Source organism: Phyllobates terribilis, unplaced genomic scaffold (genome assembly GCF_046119375.1).
Source record: "Phyllobates terribilis strain yellow unplaced genomic scaffold, ASM4611937v1 Scaffold_2__4_contigs__length_985480577, whole genome shotgun sequence".
Classification (NCBI taxonomy): Eukaryota; Metazoa; Chordata; class Amphibia; order Anura; family Dendrobatidae; genus Phyllobates; species Phyllobates terribilis.
The window spans coordinates 512,603,574-512,625,432 of record NW_027362762.1 but is presented as its reverse complement, the minus strand read 5'-3'; the positions used below and the strand labels follow the sequence as shown (position 1 = coordinate 512,625,432).

General features: G+C 41.6%; 1 protein-coding gene across 3 annotated transcripts in view; it reads left to right on the top strand.

The window, feature by feature from the left end:
- STK40 (serine/threonine kinase 40) overlaps positions 1–21,859 on the top strand; it is a 43,081-nt gene that overhangs the window by 11,432 nt on the left and 9,790 nt on the right. For 2 of the 3 annotated variants that reach the window (XM_073665903.1, XM_073665902.1), the window contains 8 exons: positions 2,197–2,315; positions 2,816–2,901; positions 3,779–3,922; positions 7,695–7,922; positions 8,124–8,176; positions 13,582–13,697; positions 17,224–17,368; positions 20,311–20,430. In XM_073665903.1, coding sequence (XP_073522004.1) covers positions 2,204–2,315; positions 2,816–2,901; positions 3,779–3,922; positions 7,695–7,922; positions 8,124–8,176; positions 13,582–13,697; positions 17,224–17,368; positions 20,311–20,430 — 1,004 coding nt within the window. In that variant the 5' untranslated portion in view covers positions 2,197–2,203. Of the gene's footprint in view, positions 1–1,698; positions 1,832–2,196; positions 2,316–2,815; positions 2,902–3,778; positions 3,923–7,694; positions 7,923–8,123; positions 8,177–13,581; positions 13,698–17,223; positions 17,369–20,310; positions 20,431–21,859 lie in introns of those variants that run through there. The other variant, XM_073665904.1, reaches the window with a different exon arrangement.

Sequence of the window (21,859 nt, the reverse complement as noted above, 5' to 3'; positions counted from 1 at the left end):
ATAGATATCCATAAATTAAGTTGTGTAATAGCGAGAAATGAGACAGGGAAAAAGTATTGAACACATGAAGAACGAGAGGTGTAAAAAGCCATGGCAAGTCTTGACACCAGCTGAAATCTATCAGTAATTTAAAAAGCAATTCTTCCACTTAGTGAAAAATATCAGCTGGTTCAACTGATGGCCAATAAAAAGGTGTCTTACCTCGGTGCCATACAAACATCTCCTGGTGGGTAAAACCAGTGAGCTGTCTCAAGACTTTTGCAACCTTTTTATTGCAAAACATACTGATGGAATTGGTTGCAGAAGAATTTCTAAACCACTGAAGGTTCCAGTGAGCACTGTTGGGGATCTCTGTGATGCATACCTCCCATCGACTATGCAACCATTAGCTACCTTACAATGTGTGTATGTGTGTGTATTTTTACATTTACACACACAGTTTGGACTCATGATTAAAATTCCCCTTCTAGTACCATTAGTTAAATATAGTGGACAGGACGATGACTGGGTGAGGCATTTAAAGGAGAATCTGTTCGTAGGATCAACTCTCTCCTACACCACCTATATGGACATGCAGGTCGCAGAAAGTTAAATAGAATGATGCCTTGATATCTACAATGTCATGTCTTATTCCAGAGAAATCGATGTTTTTTTAAATATGTAAATTAGCTATTAAGATCTATGGGTGGGACAGAGATCTGAGATTCTGCCTCCAGAGCTTATTTTAAGAGAACTGTGTCATTACCAGTGTGAGACTGACTAAGGACATACTAGCGCCATAAACTTGTCAGAGTAGTTTTCAGCCGTTAGAATGTGGATTTTAATTTTGTAACCAATATGAAGTAAAGCTCGAAGATTATAGTCATTTTTTTGGTCGTGCGTATACCCCCTTTTTTTTTTTCCCCTTTTAGATGCATGTAGTTAATTACAGTCTACTCAACTGATCTACATGTCTCTCACATTGGCAATGTCCCCTTTAATTTAAAATAAGCTCTGGAGGTATATTCTTTTGGAAATCTATGTCCCACCCATAGATCGTAGCAGCTAATTTATATATTAAAAAATGTGGACGCCTCTGGAATAGGACATCAGATCGCAGAAATCAGTGTATTTTTTTATTCAACTTTCCGTGATCTGCATGCCAACATAGACCGCTTAGGAAGGTTGATCCTGACAGAATCCCTTCACCATGAGGACTTGTTTTCTGTTATCAGCTTGATGAACCACCTTAGGCCTCTTTCAGGTGGCATAAGCAAAGCAAATCTTAGCATGTAAATATCAGCCCCAAGTCCTGCCCGATTCTGTGCCATCAGACCTGAATTACCAGCATCACAGATCCCTGTGACACTGTTAGTTCATCATGAAACCTGAGGTTGGGTCTGGACTTGTGGCTGTAATACAAATATTAAAATGCCCCATACATTGAAGCCATCTGAACGAGACCTTACAACAGGCTCCCGTCACTGACTTTTTTTTCTTTTGTAATCATGTCTAGAATTACAGAATCTTGCGGTCTCTACTTGCCCAGAATAGAAGAAACCCTTTGGGGACCTGTAAGAATGTACAAATGACAGTTTGACTATTTGGTTTACTGCGTCTATGATGCAACATGTGGGACCTGCACACGGATGTCCTCTGTGCTCAATTCTCTCGGTAACCTGATGATTTGCTGCATCATAACACAAGGGGCGTTATGTAACAGTGTCATCATTTTCACTGATGGGGCTAGCATTTTACTCGGCAGCGTGGTCTGCAGTGATATTCAGCATTTCTATTGCATCTACAAGGAGATGATGGAGAAATGTAGTGAGTCTCCCACTGCAGCGTGTGTGTATGTATAATCTGTATATTATTGTAGCTCTATGCGTGTGTGTCGTCTACAGAGATGGGCTTCTACTTGGATGGTTTCCATTCTCAGGGAAGCAGGTAGTGAGGGTGCAATTCATTCATAAATAATACTGCTAGCCAGATTGAGATGTTCCTGTTATTCCGTTTGACCTATTTTATGTTTGTAGATGTGGATGACCTGTTCATTTCTCAGTCTGTGAAGGCAGATGGAGATCTGTCTGCTCAGGAACTGACTGTAAAATCAGTAGGTGGAGAAGCTCTGCAGGGAAAAAAAGGCATGCATATGAGTAAGTGAGCAAGCAGCAATTCACCCCATACATCCATCTCTTCTCGCTTTTTCTTCTGCAGATAGAGGATGAAGAGAAGGGCATCTGAAAGGGATTCTGGGGAGACCTCTGCCAGATCCAAGGCACTTTGCAGCAGTATCTCTGGAAGTAATGCCAAGAGGGCTGGGCCATTCATTCTGGGTGAGTACCGATGACTTTGGGCTTTAGAGCTTTGATGTATTTGGATGTGTTTGGCAGGATCAGCATGATGCCATTGTAATCCAAGGAGTGTGGTGATTCAGATCAATGGCTTTCTGAATGTATTGCATTTTGCAAAATACCAAAGATCTAATGTATAGTAGTAACCAAAAGTTTTGAGACTGCCACATTTAGGTTTTCATAAAGTTTGCTGCTTTAGTGTTTTTTGATCTTTTAATCCGAAGTTTCTATGGTTACTGGAGTACAATTATAAACTCAGGAATTTTTACCATTGTTCCTCTTAAGAAAAAAAATACTTTTGTATAATGCAAAAAATGGCTGTAAAAAAACAAACAAACATTCGTAAGTATATAGAAAATTGAAAGAAAATTCATTTATAGATCAAGGTTGCCTTGTGTAGAGATTTTTTTTTTTTTCAACAAGTTATGAATATAATGAGCTTTATTTTATCCATCCCAATTTAATTATTTATTTATTTTAAGGTCCACGATTGGGCAACTCTCCCGTGCCCAGCATTGTGCAGTGCTTGGCACGGAAGGATGGCACAGATGATTTCTATCAGCTTAAGGTGAGGGCTTATTCCACTTTTGTTGGTACTTCTGCCCACTTTCTGAAATAGCAGAATGGTTAACAAACTAATTGCTGGTGGTTAACAAGTATGTTCTTATTTCCTGATATTCATATTGCACCGACATACTCTGTAGCGATGTATGCAGATTGCCATGACTCGCATCAATCTAAAACCATTTAGATACCTCTGTCTGTGCCAGGAGCACACATTACGGCCTGCTGTAGGAATCCGAATAACTTACACAGTTACAATCAAAATGATTCCTCCTTCTTTGCAAATTGGGTTTATTGGCAAAATGTACAAACTTTCTGCTGTTTGCAATAAACCAAACGAGAACAAATTTAGATACCCCCAACACAAATAATATATAACAAGTGTCTTCTCCACACTCAATGTAAAATTCACCTTTTAGTGTTGCTCATCAAAATTTTAATAACTGGAACTTTTTTATATATTCCCTGGAATAAGGAGGCGTCCACCAGGTTTTTATAGAATTTCCTTGAAAGAATTTAAATGATTATCTGATAATTTTGAAGAAAAAAAAAAAACATAAAATAAAAGCAATTCTCTATAATTAGGTGTAAAGGCTCTGCAGTTCCTACCCTGTCTTTGGTTGCAGTGGTCACCCGAGAGTTGCTTCTGGCATCATGGCTGCCATTTTTGAGAGTTGATAATAGTATTTCTTATGGGCCCCGAGGCTACTACTCATTGACTGTGCAGTAATCGTAGACTGGATGCTTGTTAAAACAAGCCAGGGAGACTGCTGGAGGTTCTGACTTTGCAAAGCATTGTTGTTGTTTTTATAGTGAGAAAAAAAATCAAGTAATGTCTTGAGACTTCTTCCCACTAAAGTTCTATTTTCTGCATCATATAGATACTGAGTTTGGAAGAAAGACCGGACAAATCGGGAGAGACTCAGGAGGAGAGACAAGGCAAAATGTTACTACATACTGAATATTCCCTGCTATCTCTGCTGCATAACCAGGACGGAGTGGTCCATCACCATGGCCTCTTTCAGGTACTATCAATTAGAGTACTTGTGTGTTGTGTATGACTAGTGCTTTTTCTATTAATGTCGACTGATGATCAGCTGACTACTGTGGCTCTGTCTTCAGAAGCTTTGGCTGCAGTGTCCTTTGAGAAAACCCCTTCAGACTCGGGTTATCATGTTTTATAGAGTAGAAGAGATGCAGTTTTACAGTTTTGCCAAGCTTTGTTGCTTTAATCTTTTCCCAAACAATGGCTTCCATGTCTGGCTACAGTATACAAGACAATCGGTCTAAGGCACATATGTCACACTCTGGCCCGTGGGCCAAATTTGGCCCTCAGGGTGATTATATTTGGCCCGTGACGCCATATGGAGAACTATATGGGGCTATTATTCTGAATGGAGGACTGTGGGGCCCATTACACTGTGTGGAGGGCTATATGGGGATCACAGTTGGGCCACAACTTTTTTACAAGTTTTTAATTTTGGCTCTCTGTGTATTTCAGTTTGACATCCCTGGTCTAAGGGCTTGTTCAGACAAACGTATCTAACGCCCGTGTGCCTTCTGTATGCAAAATGAATGCATGCGGAGAGCACACTGACCAATGCTAGTCAATCTGGTAGTTCACCGTTTGTGTGTAAAATATCGCTGCATGCACTATTTAATCTGAATTCTGGATCAGACTCTCCCACTAAAAGTCAATGAGTGCATGAAAAATGGATCACCTGTGGGTTACCATTAGTATGTCATGCTTTTTTCATGGATACATTACAATGATAGAGATAGGAAATAGTTTTTGACCTTTTATTAAACTGTATATGTAAAGAAAACCTTGCTATATGGGTGTATCCTGGCTAGCTAGATGTTCACACTCTATCTATTCTTATTAATAATATTATTTTCATTATTCTATTTTTATTTATACTTTTATTAATAATAATAAAACTTATTATAAAAAAATATATTTATTTATATTATATTAATATTTTTATTTATATATTTTTATTATTATAAGTGGATATGTAGACGAGACCTGGGCCTTTTGTGAGGTGAGCCGAGCCAACCCAACAATCCTACGTGCTGGTTCAAGAGGATGAAGCGCTTTCTATATACTGTCTACACAGTTATTGGGGAGTCCGGCAGGATATATAAATTCTATGTGATTTCCAGAAGTAGTTAACATGTGAATTATACTGCAGGGTGGACACTTTGTTTGTGCAGCTCGGCAAATAACGTACCAATTAAAACACAAAAAAAGGCAATGGCATAATTGCTGTTTTGTGTTTATTTGTCCATATAAAGAATTAAAAAAAAATATATATATATAAAAAAAAAAATTAAAGTAATGTTTACCCCTTATTAAAGCCACTGACAAATACAACTCATCCTGAAAAAACCCCACAAAGCTCCCACATGACATATAAAAGGGTATAGATTCATTGACTGTAACAATAAGAGTGGAAATAAAACTGCTTGCTCTAAAAGCCAAAACTGACTGTCAGCATGGTAAAGGTTAAGTAGTAGGGTTTTATGCACTCCATGCCTGAAAAGGGGGGGGGGGGGACTATATAAGTTGTGCAGATAGGTCTTTGTAGAGTTAGGCTGAGTTCACACGATGCGTATTTAATGCGTTTCCGCTGCGTTTTTGCAGTTGTGGAAACGCCGCGGAAACGCATTAAAAATGCATGGTAGAAGGGCAGCAATGTTCCCCAATTGAAATCCGCATGTGCTGTGCCCATGATGCGGATTTTTCCGCAGCGTAAACGCTCAGCTCAAAAATCCGCAGCATGTCAATTAATTTTGCATAAACGCGGCGTTTTCGCCGCCATTGACTTGCATTAGAATGCGGCAATTCCGCAAGACTCCATCTGTACTTGCGCTATTGGCGCGTTCTAATGTGCGGATGGTACCCAGGTGTAGAGGAGAGGAGAGTCTCATCCACACCCAGGTACCATTAAAAAAGCTGTAAAACAAGAATAAAATAAATGTATACTTGCCTTCTGTCGGCCCGCGCAGCGCTCCTGCTTGATTCCCGGCACTTTGCAGTGAGTTGTAGGACCTGCGCGGACGTCAGAGTCATGTGACGGGTCACGTGATGCTGACGTCGGCAGGTCTTTCAATTCAAAGTTGCTGGGAGAACGGATAAAGCAGGACAGCACGGGCCATCGGAGGTAAGTATATACACTCTCTCTGGTCACACTATATAAATCCATGCTGTTTGCATGGATTTATATAGTGTGACCAAGTTGTCAAGCACTTTCCAAGTGATGCTAAAATCGCCTGGAAAGCGCTTGTCAATCCACATGTGGAAACGCATGTATTCCGCAGGAAAAACGCATGCACAATCTGCATGCGTTTTTTCTGCCAGGGAGATGCAGAAATGATGCAGAAATTTTCTGCATCGTGTGCACATACCCTTAGAGGATGTGATGGCTGTAAGCTGGTTGCATGACATCACGTTTCAGGAGGTTTAGAAACCCGTCCGTTACAATTGCTAATACCTCATAACCACAGCCCTCTCTAAAACCCCCTGCCTAGTGGGGTCTACTGCCATGTCTCCTGAATTGGAAAATGGAGCTTGAGGGCTTCTTCTGTACCTGCTTGTACAGTGCTTCCCTTACAGACTCATTTGGAGCATTGACATTATTAGTAGTCCTGAGCACGGTTCACCATTCATTGCAGTTAAGCTCCTGGAAGCCATTAAGCTGAACAAAACAGGACTTTGTAGCTACGTATTTAGTCCAGGAGCTGAGGCAGAAAGAGAAGCTGTTTCATTAAAGTTTTTAATCTTATGTTGCACTTTGGTTTTTTTTCCCACCACCTGCAAACACTGACTCATTCCTGCCAAATAGCCTTGTACATTGGCAGTAATGCAGACAGATGTTATTAACCTATAATGTATATTAACTGAAGGGTGTTTACAAGGAGTTTCACTGACGCTTTAATAGATGGAGGGGTGTTTAGGGACATGTTTTGTCTTTCACTTTGTAACCTTGTTATCTGTGACTGATCACAAGAACCCTCTCGGCACATTTCACCATTAGAGGGATAGGTTATGTGCATTGTGTCTTGAAGTTTTTGTAGTATCTGGGACTGTTGGGAAGTGTATGCATTTTGTTAATGTCCTAATATTTCATTGTACTGATACCCAAATGTGGGCAAAGCTTGGTTGTGATGTGTTGAGTTCTGTCTGACTTGTCTGTCAGTACAGCGTCTGCTCTCTGTAAGAACAGAGTTTACACCCTACAGGGCGATTCAAAAAGCCTCAGTATGCATAACCAAGAAGATAATACACATTTATCAGTATGGAAAGACACACCAGTCAAGTTTTATGTATACAGTACAAATAATCAGTGTGGCTGACACAGCAGATGAATAGGCGGTAGTCCAGTTCTGTTCAGACCTGTACCAGTATATTGCCAGACTCCACTGTTTCAGGTCATTGTCTCAGGTCGATTCACCAGTGTTTCCCTGGCCTCCACAATCGCCAGATCTAACACCCTGCGACTTCTTCTTTCTGTGGGGCTACATCAAGGACTCGGTGTATCTGCCCCTCAACTGCAGGGTTTAAACAACCTGAGACAATATATCACTGAAACCGGTGGAGTCTGAGGTTATTCGGGCACTCTTCTGGACAATACTGGACTACTAGTCATTGCCCATGTCACCAATGGAAATCACTTTAAACATTTGAGGTTACTGTTTTTGGGGGGTAAAGTGCTGAAACGATTCTTTCTTACATCTGAATCCGGTCAAATAGTTACCATATGCTTCACTATCTTCGCATATATCTCTCCATAGGATCGAACATGTGAAATTGCTGAAGACATGGATGCCAACAAGCTAGTTAGGAAGATGCGGAAGCGAATATGCCTTGTCCTCGATTGTCTTTGTGCCCACGATTTTAGCGACAAGACTGCGGACTTAATTAATTTACAGCATTACGTAATTAAGGAGAAAAGACTGGGGGAGAGGGAAACTGTTGTCATATTCTACGATGTTGTCAGAGTCGTGGAGGCTTTACACAAGGTATGTTTGACCTGAGACAGCATTTTACAGAAATGTCTATTTGGGTTTCTTCTGACTTTAAATTTCTAGACTTGAGGAGGAGTATAATAGTAGTAGCAGTAAAGTACCCACATTTATGCAACTCATGTCACTTAAGTGGCTGTATTCAGTACAATTTTATGTTTTGTGGGCAATAACCAAAAGAATCTTTTACTTCTGCAGAAGAACATTGTGCACAGGGACTTAAAGCTGGGTAACATGGTGCTGAACAAAAGGTAAGACTGTGGGCAACAAGAAAACGCTTGATCATTTTCAGAATTGAGGCATTATATTTTTTTAAACTTGATAATCATATGGTTACTTTGTTATACCTATGCACATCTGTAATATAAAAGGTCTGTATATGAGGGAGCATGTGAGCAGTTAAATGGATTATCTCCAGTGCTGATATGGTTAAAATTGCAAAGCATTTGTAAAAACAAGTAACTTTGCAATTTACAACTTACTAAAAATCTTCTCCATTCTTAAGAATGGTGGGAGTTTTACTTTTCTAGTGTAGTGTTCATTGCCTAAGTTACCAGCCACCCTGCACCCTGGCTTGCTGGTTACTAAGACTGGGAGTGATGCTACTATAGGATGATATGCTTTAGAGCCTGCTCTTGCTGTTGTGAAGCTCTCTGTATCCATTGATCTGACCAGCCTCAGTCCCTCTGTGCTTCTCCCAGGCTGTTAGAGGCATCGTAGCCTCCTCAGTATGAGAAAACAAAGTCTGAGCAAGCTTCACGACCATGTCCTGATCTGAGATGTCGATCTCTAGGAGCGCACTGACCCATTCAAAAGCAGGCAGTCAGTGGCCAAGGAGCGGTGCACCCCTGAATAAAGGGAAGTTGAGACAACAGTCTTCGCAGGATTGCAAGAGATGACGACATGACCACCAATCGGTGGTGTTATTAGTCATGACCTCCTCACCAGTGCTAGAGCTGTGTGTGTGTGTGTGTGTTTTTTTATTTGGGGGGGTTAAGCATGCTCATCCCTTTTATACTTCTAATGCTTAACCCTAGAATGCATGACCATAAAAATCTACTTTTTCACATACCTGGGGCCTTTTAGGCCCGTGTGCAAATAACATGGAATAACTCAAACTCAAATGACAAACAACTATATACCTGAGGAATACCTAGAGTTTCAAAATTCTAACTAAAGTAATCTTGTAGAAAATAGAAAACAATTAACAGGGCGGGCCTGCGAGGCCCCAGGTATGCGTTCTAGGGTTAAAGACCAGAAAGCCCTTTTATGACCATTGGATGCCATAAACGGAGGTATGAAGTTACATAATGAAAATGGTCTGGAAGAGAGGGAGCTTGAGACCAACAAGAAAGTCCAAGGCATTATATATATTCCTCAACAAGCTTCTTTATTAATCAAAACATTTATAGGATAAAAAAGCGCTCTTTGTATCTTATGTATACTCTGATTAAAAAAGCCACAGACCGCTACCATATACTATTTGTGCTGTACAGTTGTACTCAAAAGTTTACATACACCGGCAGAATTTTTCCTTTCTTGGCCTTGTTTCAGAGAATATGAATGATAAAAATAAAAACTTTTTCTCCACTCATGGTTATTGGTTGGGTGAAGCCATTTATTGTCAAACTACTGGGTTTTCTCTTTTTAAATCTTAATGACAACCAAAAACATCCAAATGACCCTGATCAAAAGTTCACATACCCCAGTTCTTAATACCGTGTATTGCCCCCTCTAACATCAATGACAGTTTGAAGTCTTTTGTGGTAGTTGTGGATGAGGTTCTTTATTTTCTCAGATGGTAAAGCTGCCCATTCTTCTTGGCAAAAAGCCTCCAGTAAATTCCCGGGCTGTCTAGCATGAACTGCGCGCTTGAGATCTCCCCAGAGTGGCTCAATGATATTGAGGTCAGGAGACTGAGATGGCCACTCCAGAACCTTCACTTTGTTCTGCTGTACCCAATGACAGGTCGACTTGGTCTTGTGTTTTGGATCAGTGTCATGTTGTAACGTCCAAGTACGTCCCATGCGCAGCTTCCGGGCTGATGAGTGCAAATTTGCCTCCAGTATTTGCTGATAACGTGCTGCATTCATCTTTCCTTCAACTTTGACCAAGTTTCCTGTGCCTTTTGTAGCTCACACATCCCCAAAACATCAGCGATCCACCTCCGTATTTTACTGTAGGAATGGTGTTCCTTTCATCATAGGCCTTGTTGACCTTTCTCCAAATGTAACGTTTATGGTTGTGGCCAAAAAGTTCAATTTTGGTCTCATCGCTCCAAATTACCTTGTTCCTGAAGTTTTGAGGCTTGTCTCTGTGCTGTTTGGCGTATTGTAGGCGAGATACTTTGTGGCATTTGCGCAGTAATGGCTTTTTTTGGCGACTCATCCATGCAGCCCATTTTTGTTCAAGTGCCTCCTTATTGTGCATCTTGAAACAGCCAGACCGCTAGTTTTCAGAGAATCCTGAATTTCAGCTGATGTTGTTTGTGGGTTTTTCTTTGCATCCAAAACTATTTTTCCTGGCAGTTGTGGCCGAAATTTTTGTTGGTCTACTTGACTGTGGTTTGGTTTTTACAGAGCCCCTGACTTCCCATTTGTTAATCACAGTTTGAACGCTGCTGACTGGCATTATCAATTCCTAGGATATCTTTTTGTATCCCTTTCCTGTCTTATACAGTTCCATTACCTTTTCCCGTAGATCCGTTGACAATTCTTTTGCTTTCCCCATGACTCACAATCCAGAAACGTCAGTGGCTGGATGAAAGATGCAAGAGTCTGTCTGGATCCCAGAAACTCACTCAGCTTTTATGCACACACAACGATTACAAGCAAACAGGTCACAGGCGAGGATGTTACCTTTAGTAGCCATTCAAACCCATTTGTGTCAAATTCTGTGCATGTTATCAGGCCAAAATCACCAGGGTATGTGAACTTTTGATCAGGATCATTTGGATGTTTTTAGTTGTCAAGATTTAAAGAGAAAACACAATAGTTTGACAGTAAATGGCTTCACCCAACCAATAACCATGAGTGGAGAAAGTTATTTTGTTATCATTCATATTCTCGGAAACAAGGCCAAGAAAGGAAAAATTCTGCTGGGGTATGTAAACGTTTGAGCACAACTGTACATACTTTTACATTGCAAAGAACAAGAGAAGCTTTGAAACTTACTGTATTTTTGGGACTATAAGGTGCACCTGAGCATAAGATGCAGTTATGTTTCTGATGGAAGAGAATTTTTTTTTTTTTTTTTTAAACTGAATGTCATGCTACATTGTTTGATAGAGAGGATGACGCACTGTAATGGGAGATCTGTGGAGAATTGCACACTATTATGGGGGGATCTGTGGATGATGCCCTGTTATGGCAGGGTATGTGGATGACCTTGGTATGGGCATATCTGTGGCTGAGGGGGTGGGTAAAAGGATATTTGTACTTCAATAAAATAAGACACCTTTTCTCTCCTGGTATGCAGCTTGCCTGAATAATATTAATAATAAGCTCACTTGTACTGTAATGTTTTTTTCCCATTGTTATTTAGACAGGCATGCTGACCAACTAGAGAAAGTTGTAGTGGCAGCACAGTGTAAGGTGTTTTCTTGACAAAAGCAGAGCCCATCACACTGCGGACAGCCACGTGACATGAAGATGAGAACTACCATCACAGGCACTCATCTCACTCCATGGCATGGTGGTGATGGTCCCTGTCCTCACTACTCCCCCTGCCTTCTCGCTGCCGGTGGACTGTAGAAGCACATGGCAGCTGATTTCAGCCCATCAGACAGACATAAAAACTTTCTGATGTTGTAAATGTCCTGCACTTTGTAAAACTCATCCATCACTCCTCCGCAGACTGACAAAAAGCGAACGCTATGTTTGTAAAAGCTCCTTCAGACTAGAAGACTCGCTTAAATTTTAGCCTCTTTTTCTGAATGAAAAGTGTCTTGTAGTCAGAAAAACACGGTCTTTATTTTCCATCAGTGAAAATCACTTATGTAGCATAAATGGTAAAAACGGACACATGAACCAAATGCTGATGAAACGCTGATCCATAACACTGACGAATGGTCCATGTTTTTACGTGTGAGAGAAATTATGGCTGTCTGAATGAGAATGAGGCCTAATGCTGTAATCACAGCTACACTGCTCAGTTTTGCTGAATGTCCATTCTGCTTCTCAGTGTTGGGAATAGGATCTTCTTTTGTCTGTCTGCTGTGTATGACAGACATAAAGGTAGCTAGTCACAAGCTTATGGAAAACTGGCAATTACACAGCCTGCAGAAAGATAAGCTGATGAAGTAATTTATACAATAATAGAAATATGGTGAAGAGATTTATGGATATGCTATAGTGTCTCTCAAGAGACAACCTGTTTAATCTACTGTGTATGGGAGAATTGAGGCCTTGTATACAGCAAGCCCATTTGCCCGGAGGCTCTACAGTAACATTTGGGGTCCCTACAAATGCTTTGTATGGTTGTTTTTTTTTTGTTTGTTTTTTTTCAACATGGAGCATGGCAAAATGTTATTCCGCAGGGCACCTTTCTATATGAAACCCCACTTGCTTTTATTGGACAAGCCTTACTCCGCACCCACAAAATGTATCTCTTGCCTACGGTGTAGAAGGTTTTTTCTTTTTATCTGCCCTTTGTTGAGTGACATGCTTTTTCCTCAATGTGTTTTGTTTAATACTGAGTATTTTATATTTTTCACTTGAAGTGGAAATCTGAAAAGCAATGAAAGAGCGTGTTCCCCCGTAGATTAGTGTGGGCTTATGTATAAAACTATCAGCTTAATGAGGATGATTCATCTCCGAGAGTACAGCCTGTTCAGTCTCAGATAATAGAGATTCCTGTGTGTATATAATACACAGTCCAGTACATCACCCACATGTACACAGAAGAGTTCAGTGAAAATGCATTTAGCAGAATCTTGTTCAGTAATATTTCTGCCAGCTCTATTTTGGCTTCAATATAATGAAATAGAAATGTACTGGAACCTAAAACTCCACTGAAATGATTCAGTCACTGAAACACTGCTGGGAATATCGGTGTACATGGCTTTACTAGCCATCTGGGCACTGAATTCTGTGCGATATGGAAAACTCTTGCAACACACCCTTGGTATCATAATAAAAAAAAAATGCAAACACTGCCCAGAACCTAGGAGGATGCAGTACAGCCACATAAAGGAATACTAAAGGTACACTAATGACAAGCAGCTCAACAAATTCCCCCTGCTTTTCTTCCGCCTGGCTGTGAGACAACTGGCTGCAGCGTGAGCCTCCCCTAATACTCATAAATGGTGAACTATAATCCCGATACCTCAAGCCAAAACTTAGATCGGCAAATTAACTCCTGCATGTCCTTGAAGCAAGCTATGGGCATTTTTAGCTTGTGTGTTTACTTCTCTAATTTCTGTAGCTACTTGGCAATAATATGCAGCTTGGATTGAGTCAAATGTTCATATTTATAAGTTTTGATGAAGATGGTTTTGTGTATTGGGTACTCATCCCTTTGTGCAGATAATTTCAATCAATCAAACAATTCAACTAGATAATTCTACAGAGATGTAATTTCGGTCTTCAGCGCTATACCATGCTTGTATATTTGGGGTCTGTTGTCTACATTTATACTCTGCATTTCTCTTTTTCAGGACACACAGAATAACCATCACCAACTTTTGCCTGGGTAAGCACTTAGTGAGTGAAGATGACTTGTTGAAGGATCAACGAGGAAGTCCAGCTTATATCAGTCCTGATGTTCTTAGTGGTAAGTTACAATATTTTCTGGGGAAACTGCAGGGATACATGTCATTCAAAAACAATTCAGTTTAAGAGGGTTTACAACCAGATTTTCCCATAAGTGGCATGCAAACTAATGAGGCTGGTGTACTTACTTTGAAAACTTTCTTGAATGTCCTCTTTTAGCTGGAGAGTTGAGTAGTTTGGGTTAAAAGGTCCGATTTTGTCATTTTTGGATTTTTTTTAAGCTCCTTTTTCTTTTGTCTTGTGTTATTCATTGACATTTTTCTTGCCAAATTATTCAAAATGGCATGCGTGGTTCATGAATTGTATAATTTTATGCAAAATAAAATGTGTGGGTGTTTTTTTTTTTTTTTTACATTAACCTAAATCGGATATTCCATTACAATGTCACACGCAGCTCTATCATTTTGCGCAAAAATTTCAATTTTACAAAAAGGAAAAAATCACTTCCGGGGGAACTGGAGTACATTTGTGCAAAAACTAGTTGAATTGGCCACTAATTGAAAACAAAATACACATTACAAAATGGCGAACAAAAATAAAGCACACATAAAACAGACTTCAAAAAAGGCCCAAATTAAAAGCATTTGGTGTGAATAAAAAATGGGCTTAAATGGAATCTGTCAGGCAATTGGTGCTGCCCAAACTTTGGTGAGAATTCCAGACTAGTATTTTATTTTCTGAAATTCTCCAGTGTTTCAGAGACCATATACTGTCAAGATCTGCCTGGTGACCATAGCTGTAGAGCAGACTAGTCCTCTGCCAGCTCTTCCTAGCACTGCTAGATGTGATTGACAGGTCTCTATCTCGTGTACATAAGGAGAGAGCTGTCAGTCACCTGCTGTAGCGCTGGGTAGTCTCTTCTCTGGGTGTGGTCACCAGCAGGATCTTCAAAGCATATTTTCTCAGAAACAATGGAGCGTAACACATTAATGTATCTGACAGCAGTCTCTTAGCCAGGCACCGATTAATGCTGTCCGCGGTTAGGGCAGCATGAGTTGTCTGAAAGGGTCCCATGAACCTCTTAACGACTGCCGCTAAGGGGCCTTATTCCCTCATCGCCGTTTTAAAATGGTGATTGGGAATAAGGGTATAGCGCCCTCCCAGAGTCAGAAAATCTCCATGTCTCTGCTACTGGGGGTAACGGAGACCATGGAGAACACTGTCAGGGGCAGATTTTCCAGTCCCCCATCACATGCGCACGTAAAAGTGGGTAACAAACTGCGAGGTCCACTTTTTGGTGTCACCTCTTGCAAAAGTGAGAAATATGGGGCTAAAGCAAGATTTTAGAGGTAAAATTTTTTTTCTTCATTCCACTTTGCATTAATTCCTGTGTAGCAACTGAAGGGTTAAAAAAAATAATTCCTGACAACAGTTTTGAAGTATTTCAGGGGTGCGGTTTTTAAAATGCTATCACTTTTGGGGAGTTTCCAATATAAACTAAATCCATGCGACCGCTCTGCGGAAAAGCCTGGGAGAATGACTGACTCCTGCAGCGAGCAGGCCCCGGAGCGGCTCTCAGCGAGCTGTGTCCTGTCAGTCACTGAGCTCAGCGCAGCTCCGGGGCCTGCTCGCTGCAGGAGTCATTCTCCCCAGCTCCTCGGTGTGAGCGGTTGCATGGATTACAACGGGGGACACTTAGGACAGGTGAGTATATGGATTTATTTATTTTATTCTTATTTTTACAGGTGGAGACACCAGGAGCAGACTACTACTACTCATCATGGTCCACTGCTGGTGCTGATCGCAGCGCCGGCAGGGGACAATGATGAGGGCTTCGTTCAGCACCTGGTGCTTGAGAACAGCGCTAACTGTACTGCTGATTCCCAATTGTCAGTACATGTCAGACGGATGGCATCCGTGTGTTACACAGACCTGTTGACTTGCATCGGTCTGTGCGATCCGTGCTGCCAGCCGAAAACAGACGTGTTTGCATGTGTCAGTGTTTCCGGTATGTGTGGAAACTGTCGCCACACTTACTGGACACACTGACATGTGAAAGAGCCCTTACTGTGTATGCATGAGCTAAACTTTAAGCTCCGGTCTCCTGACCTGAACCGACTTCTTCCATTATGCCGGTGGAGCAGTAATGTTAGGTCTGGTTAGGAGACCTGTCAATCATACCGCCTATTATGATCTGAGCGCAGACTTTGTATCGTGGACATGTTAAGCCTGCATTAGTGTGCTCCTGCAGCACTAGCTGGACTCATCACGAGGCAGGAAACGTTCAAAAAAGGATATTCTGACGTGGTTTTTCAGTGAAAGTATGCCAGCCTCATCAGCTCCAAGAGATCTATATAATAATGTGTGCATTTGGTATTGTGAAATCGGATGACTGATCCGCCTTAAGCTGGCCATACATGAGTAATTTGTAACTGCTATTCACAAGGCTGATTTGTAATGGAAAACAATGGTATTCATTATGACTACTAAGCCCAGATCTCTGCATAGGTCCATGGTGATGGCAATAGTGTGCATCCTGGCCCACATTTCTCAAATGACTAGAAATATTAGCTTATACATCTGACCTTTCATCAAAATCAGGGATTCCCAAGCTCCAGTCCTCACGAACCTCAACAGATCATATTTTCATGCTTTCCTTAGAAATTGCTACAGGTTCTCTCATCTGTGCAATACTGATGCCTTCAATGATGATAGTATTACACAGGTGATTAAATTATTAAGGAAATCCTGAAAACATGACGTGTTGGGGGCTGTGAGGACTGGAGTTGGGGAAACACTGATCTAAATGAAATGTGAACAGATCCTTATGAAGATTTAAATGGAGGAATATTGTAAATCGTGATATGCAATGTAAAGTTCTTATTTCTAAGTGGTTAAGGTCACTTTCACAGATGTATTTTGCATTAGATGCAGATCTCTCTATTATACCCTTCCTTATTCTCAACTGCTGCAAACTGCAGACCTTGACCTGCAAGTGTGAAAATGACTTAGAGATAACCTGTCATGATGGATAATGCTGCTAACTTTCAGGTATAGGGTTAATAGTGTTAAAATGGTTCCGGCCGCTGTACTGAGTGCGGCTACTGAGAGGAAATTAATTGTATTCCTCTGGGAGCTGCCGGCTTTCAGTCATACTTGCGTGCAAGCATAACTACAGTCACCGCACAGTACGCGGCGAGCAGTGGCTGTAAACGCCCGGCACTTTAACTGACAGCCAACTCTACACAGATGCACAATATGGCCGGCTGTCAGTGGTGGAGCGTGCTCACAGTGCTGTTGCCGCTCCCCATATGACTGAAAGCCGACAGCACCCGGAATGAAAAAGTGAATTTTCTCCCAGTAGCTGCTCTTTTAGGACAATGGCCGGCACCTCTCTAACAACACTTTTTCAGCTGCAGATTAATCCTATATCTGCAAGTTAACATTGTTTTCTGACAAAATAGGTTCCTTTTCAATCAACAAATTTTACCAAACCTCTTTGAGGGCACTAGACATGAAGAGCTCTATTCAGGGCTAGATCTGCAGTTCTGTGCTTTAATGCAACTGCTCTCTCCACTTTTATGAAGGTCGTCCTTACCGTGGAAAACCAAGCGACATGTGGGCCCTTGGAGTGGTTCTTTTTACCATGCTGTATGGCCAGTTCCCCTTCTATGACAGCATACCTCAGGAACTCTTTCGCAAAATTAAGGCTGCAGAATATTCTATCCCAGAGTGAGTGACTACAATCTTCCCCTATTCTAAATTCATGGAAACCCTTCAGGTTTACACTGATCTGTTAATGTGCTTTTTTTCTTTCTGCTTCTAGCTATACATGTGTTATCTGCTCAATATTTCACAGTAGGTTTGCTGGTTGTAAAGTGGAACCATATTGCAAAATGTCTGAACAAATGTTCAGAGAAGTCCATTCCGGGATATATTTATTAGTTTAGGGAGCCCACCGATCAGTATACATATTTTGGTAACATAATGTGCTGGTTACTGCTGTTAGAGATCTTATGCATGTTGTTTGGTTTCTAACAGTACACTATTAGGCAATATTATGGCTAACTAGTCATGGGGTCTTTAAACAGACCCTGCCGTTTTTGCTCATGTAATTCCTTGTGATGCAGTCAGAGCTGCCATCCCCTCACTCCCTTATTTTTCTTGCTGTTTCCATGTACATCAGTCTGTTGATTGTGGTTATGAGGGGTTAAATGAGTGTTTTCTTTGATCTAAGTAGGAGTGCATCAGCTGTTGGCTGCTGCATTGTTTCCCATGATCACTTGGCCACAGCACCTTTTAACTGCAACATTTCGTTGCTGGTGTCAGCAGTTACTGAGTGCCAATGTGGTTTTTAAGGAAACAATTGTTGGAAATATACCAGTAATTGGAAGATACATCCAGCCTCCATTGCTCGACTATGGCACACCGGAATCTAGAGTTGCCATCAGTGGGGAGTGGCATTCATATGGCCAAAGAGCCTCATGTGTCTGCTCAGATACTGTTTAGGGACCTTTCTACTAGGCCATAGTCACTAGGTGGAGAAAGTCTTAGTGAACCTTAACAGAAACATGCCACTTGATTCTACACGATTGAACCCAGGTATTTTTTTTTCTCTGAAACACTTCAAACTCTACTTTCTCTGAAATATTAAAGTATGTAAGAATCAGGAGAAACTAGATGAGTCCACTACGGCTTTCCCAGCTCTAGGTGATGGACAAGTCTCCTATGCTTTGGCATTTCAGAGAAGAAAAATATTTGGCTACAAAAAAAGCTCCAATTTGTGTCAGGCTATGTGCCCACGATGCAGAAATGCTCCAGATTTTTTCCTGAGCATTTCTGCATCTCCCTGGCTGAAAAAAACGCATGCAGATTGTGCATGGTTTTTCCTGCTAGGGACAAGCGGAAGTGAAACGTTCTTCACATGCATTTCCGCATGCAGGTTGACAAGCGCTTTCCAAGCGATTTTAGCATCACTTGGACTGTGCTTGACAACTTAGTCACACTTTATAAATCCATGCAAACGGCATGGATTTATATACTGCGACCGAAAAGAATGGTAAAAAATAAATCTATACTTACCTTCTGATGGCCCCCGGAGCCTTGCTTCGCTCCGTCCTGGCTTGCCGGCAGCTCGCGGTACACTACACTGAAGGACTGCCGTCACATGACTATGACGTCAGTGCAGGTCCTTCAGTCCACTGCGATCTGCCGGCAAGCGAAGACAAGGAGACCACGGGCCATCAGAAGGTAAGTATCTTATTTATTTTTTATTTTATTCTTTTTTTTTACAGGTCCTGTGGTACCCGGGTCTGGAGGAGAGTCTCCTCTCCTCCACACCTGGGTACCATCCGCACGTTGAAACGTTTTTGCCGCTGCGGAAACGCTTAAAAAACGCATCGTGGGCACACAGCCTTAATCATGGTTTGGACACCATGTATCAAGTGACAGGTCCCTTTTTTAAAGGGAACCTGTCACTAGAAAAAAAGGCTATTAACCCACAGATATGGGTTTAATCTGCAAGTTTATAGCATTACTAACCTGCCCGGTGCCTGCATGTAGCTGAATGCTGCTGGGAGAAAATTAACTTAATTTCCCTCCGGCAGCGTTCTGGTTCAGTCACCGCTCTGAGAATACAAAGCGACGGCTGTAACAGCCCCCCCCGGCCCTGAATGACGCTGGCTCTGCATTGGGGTCAGTGTCAGTCAGTGCTAGGAGCATGGTTACTGCTGCAGCTCTGTATACTCAGAGCAGTGAGTGAAACCTGAACTTTGCTGGGGGGAATAAAGTTAATTTTCTCCCTGCAGCATTCACCTACGTGCAGGTGCTGGGCAGGTTAGTAACACTATTAACCAGCAGATTAAACCCATATCTGAGGGTTAATAGCCTTGTTTTCTGGTGACAGGTTCCCTTTAAGCCCTCTTTGAGCATTGATGCGTTTGTTTTAATTAATAAGCGAAGTCTAATGATGCATACATGTCCTAGCTGTGTGAGCTTATTGAATACGCACGCGTCCCCTCTATTCAGTTCCTTCATAATGGTTGTGTGTGAATTCATTAGACGGATGGCTTTGACGAGGTTTATACTACAGTGTTGAGTCATGAGACTGTGGATAATCATTATAAGCTTGTAATATAATACAATCTAAAAGATCCACAACATCTATTAGGCAGTGTCTCTTGTTTATTTGTCAACGTCATAGCCAATTTTTTATTTTTTTTTTTGTCTGCTTTTTTTTATATGTAACTTTCCAGGGGAAATAACTTTTTTATATATACTTTTATATCTTGGGAGAGAGATTTAAGTGCTGGGATATGTTCAAGTGCTGCTTCTGTCACATAAGCAGGAGCTCAGCCGGCTCTTGCTGAGAATGGCATGGGCACAACTCCTTGCCATCCTTAGGAGGCGACTGCAACTGGTTTACTGCAATTAGACGTACAATCTGAGTGTACAGTTCCGTTCATTTGCAAGAAAGGGTTAATATAATACTCCAAATTCTGCACAGTTTAGCCTGTTCCTTTACTGGAACTTTGTGAATACTAACTGTGCAGTATTGGCATGTTTGTCTGAATAAGGTCACATCACCATGCAAGCTAAGTTAGTCACAAGTCTAAATGACATCCTTGTGTATATATAATGTATTAAAACTTTTTTTTTTCTATTTTTAATGACAGAGATGGCAGGGTATCTGAGAGCACCGTGTGCCTCATTAGAAAGCTGTTGGTTTTGGATCCACAGCATCGTCTGACGGCATCAGAAGTTCTGGAGTCTCTTGGCGGCATTATATCCTCATGGTTAGTTTCTCCAGTTCTGGTAATACTAAAGCTCTGTTGGCCTCATACATTAACCCTATTCATGTGGTTAAATACTTCCTAATCTATGTGCCAGGGGTGGGCAATCCATTTTCCCAAGGTGCCACTTGACTGTTGTATAGGGCAGAATTTATTTCAACCTAATATTACTATTAAAGTGCCTACAAGTAGTATTCAACCCCCTGCAGATTTAGCTGGTTTGATAAGATGCAAATAAGTTAGAGCCTTCAAACTGCAAACGAGAGTAGGTTTTATGAACAGAAGCATAAATCTTACAAACCAAAAAGTTATGTTGCTCAGTTGAATTTTATTAAATTTTAAACATAAAAGTGTGGGTCAATTATTATACAACCCCTATGTTTAATATTTTGTGGAATAACCCTTGTTTGCAATTACAGCTAATAATCGTCTTTTATAAGACCTGATCAGGCCGGCACAGGTCTGTGGAGTTATCTTGGCCCACTCCTCCATGCAGATCTTCTCCAAGTTATCTAGGTTCTTTGGGTGTCTCATGTGGACTTTATTCTTGAGCTCCTTCCACAAGTTTTCAATTGGGTTAAGGTCAGGAGACTGACTAGGCCACTCCAACACCTTGACTTTTTCCCTCTTGAACCAGGCCTTGGTTTTCTTGGCTGTGTGCTTTGGGTCGTTGTCTTGTTGGAAGATGAAATTACGACCCATCTTAAGATCCTTGATGGAGGAGCGGAGGTTCTTGGCCAAAATCTCCAGGTAGGCCGTGCTATCCATCTTCCCATGGATGCGGACCAGATGGCCTGGCCCCTTGGCAGAGAAACAGCCCCACAGCATGATGCTGCCACCACCACCATGCTTGACTGTAGGGATGGTATTCTTGGGGTCGTATGCAGTGCCATCCAGTCTCCAAACGTCACGTGTGTGGTTGGCACCAAAGATCTCGATCTTGGTCTCATCAGACCATAGAACCTTGAACCAGTCTGTCTCAGAGTCCTCCAAGTGATCATGAGCAAACTGTAGACGAGCCTTGACATGACGCTTTGAAAGTAAAGGTACCTTATGGGCTCATCTGGAACGGAGACCATTGCGGTGGAGTACGTTACTTATGGTATTGACTGAAACCAATGTCCCCACTGCCATGAGATCTTCCCGGAGCTCCTTCCTTGTTGTCCTTGGGTTAGCCTTGACTCTTCGGACAAGCCTGGCCTCTGCACGGGAGGACACTTTCAAAGGCTGTCCAGGCCGTGGAAGGCTAACAGTAGTTCCATAAGCCTTCCACTTACGGATGATGCTCCCAACAGTGGAGACAGGTAGGCCCAACTCCTTGGAAAGGGTTTTGTACCCCTTGCCAGCCTTGTGACCCTCCACGATCTTGTCTCTGATGGCCTTGGAATGCTCCTTTGTCTTTCCCATGTTGACCATGTCTGAGTGCTGTTCA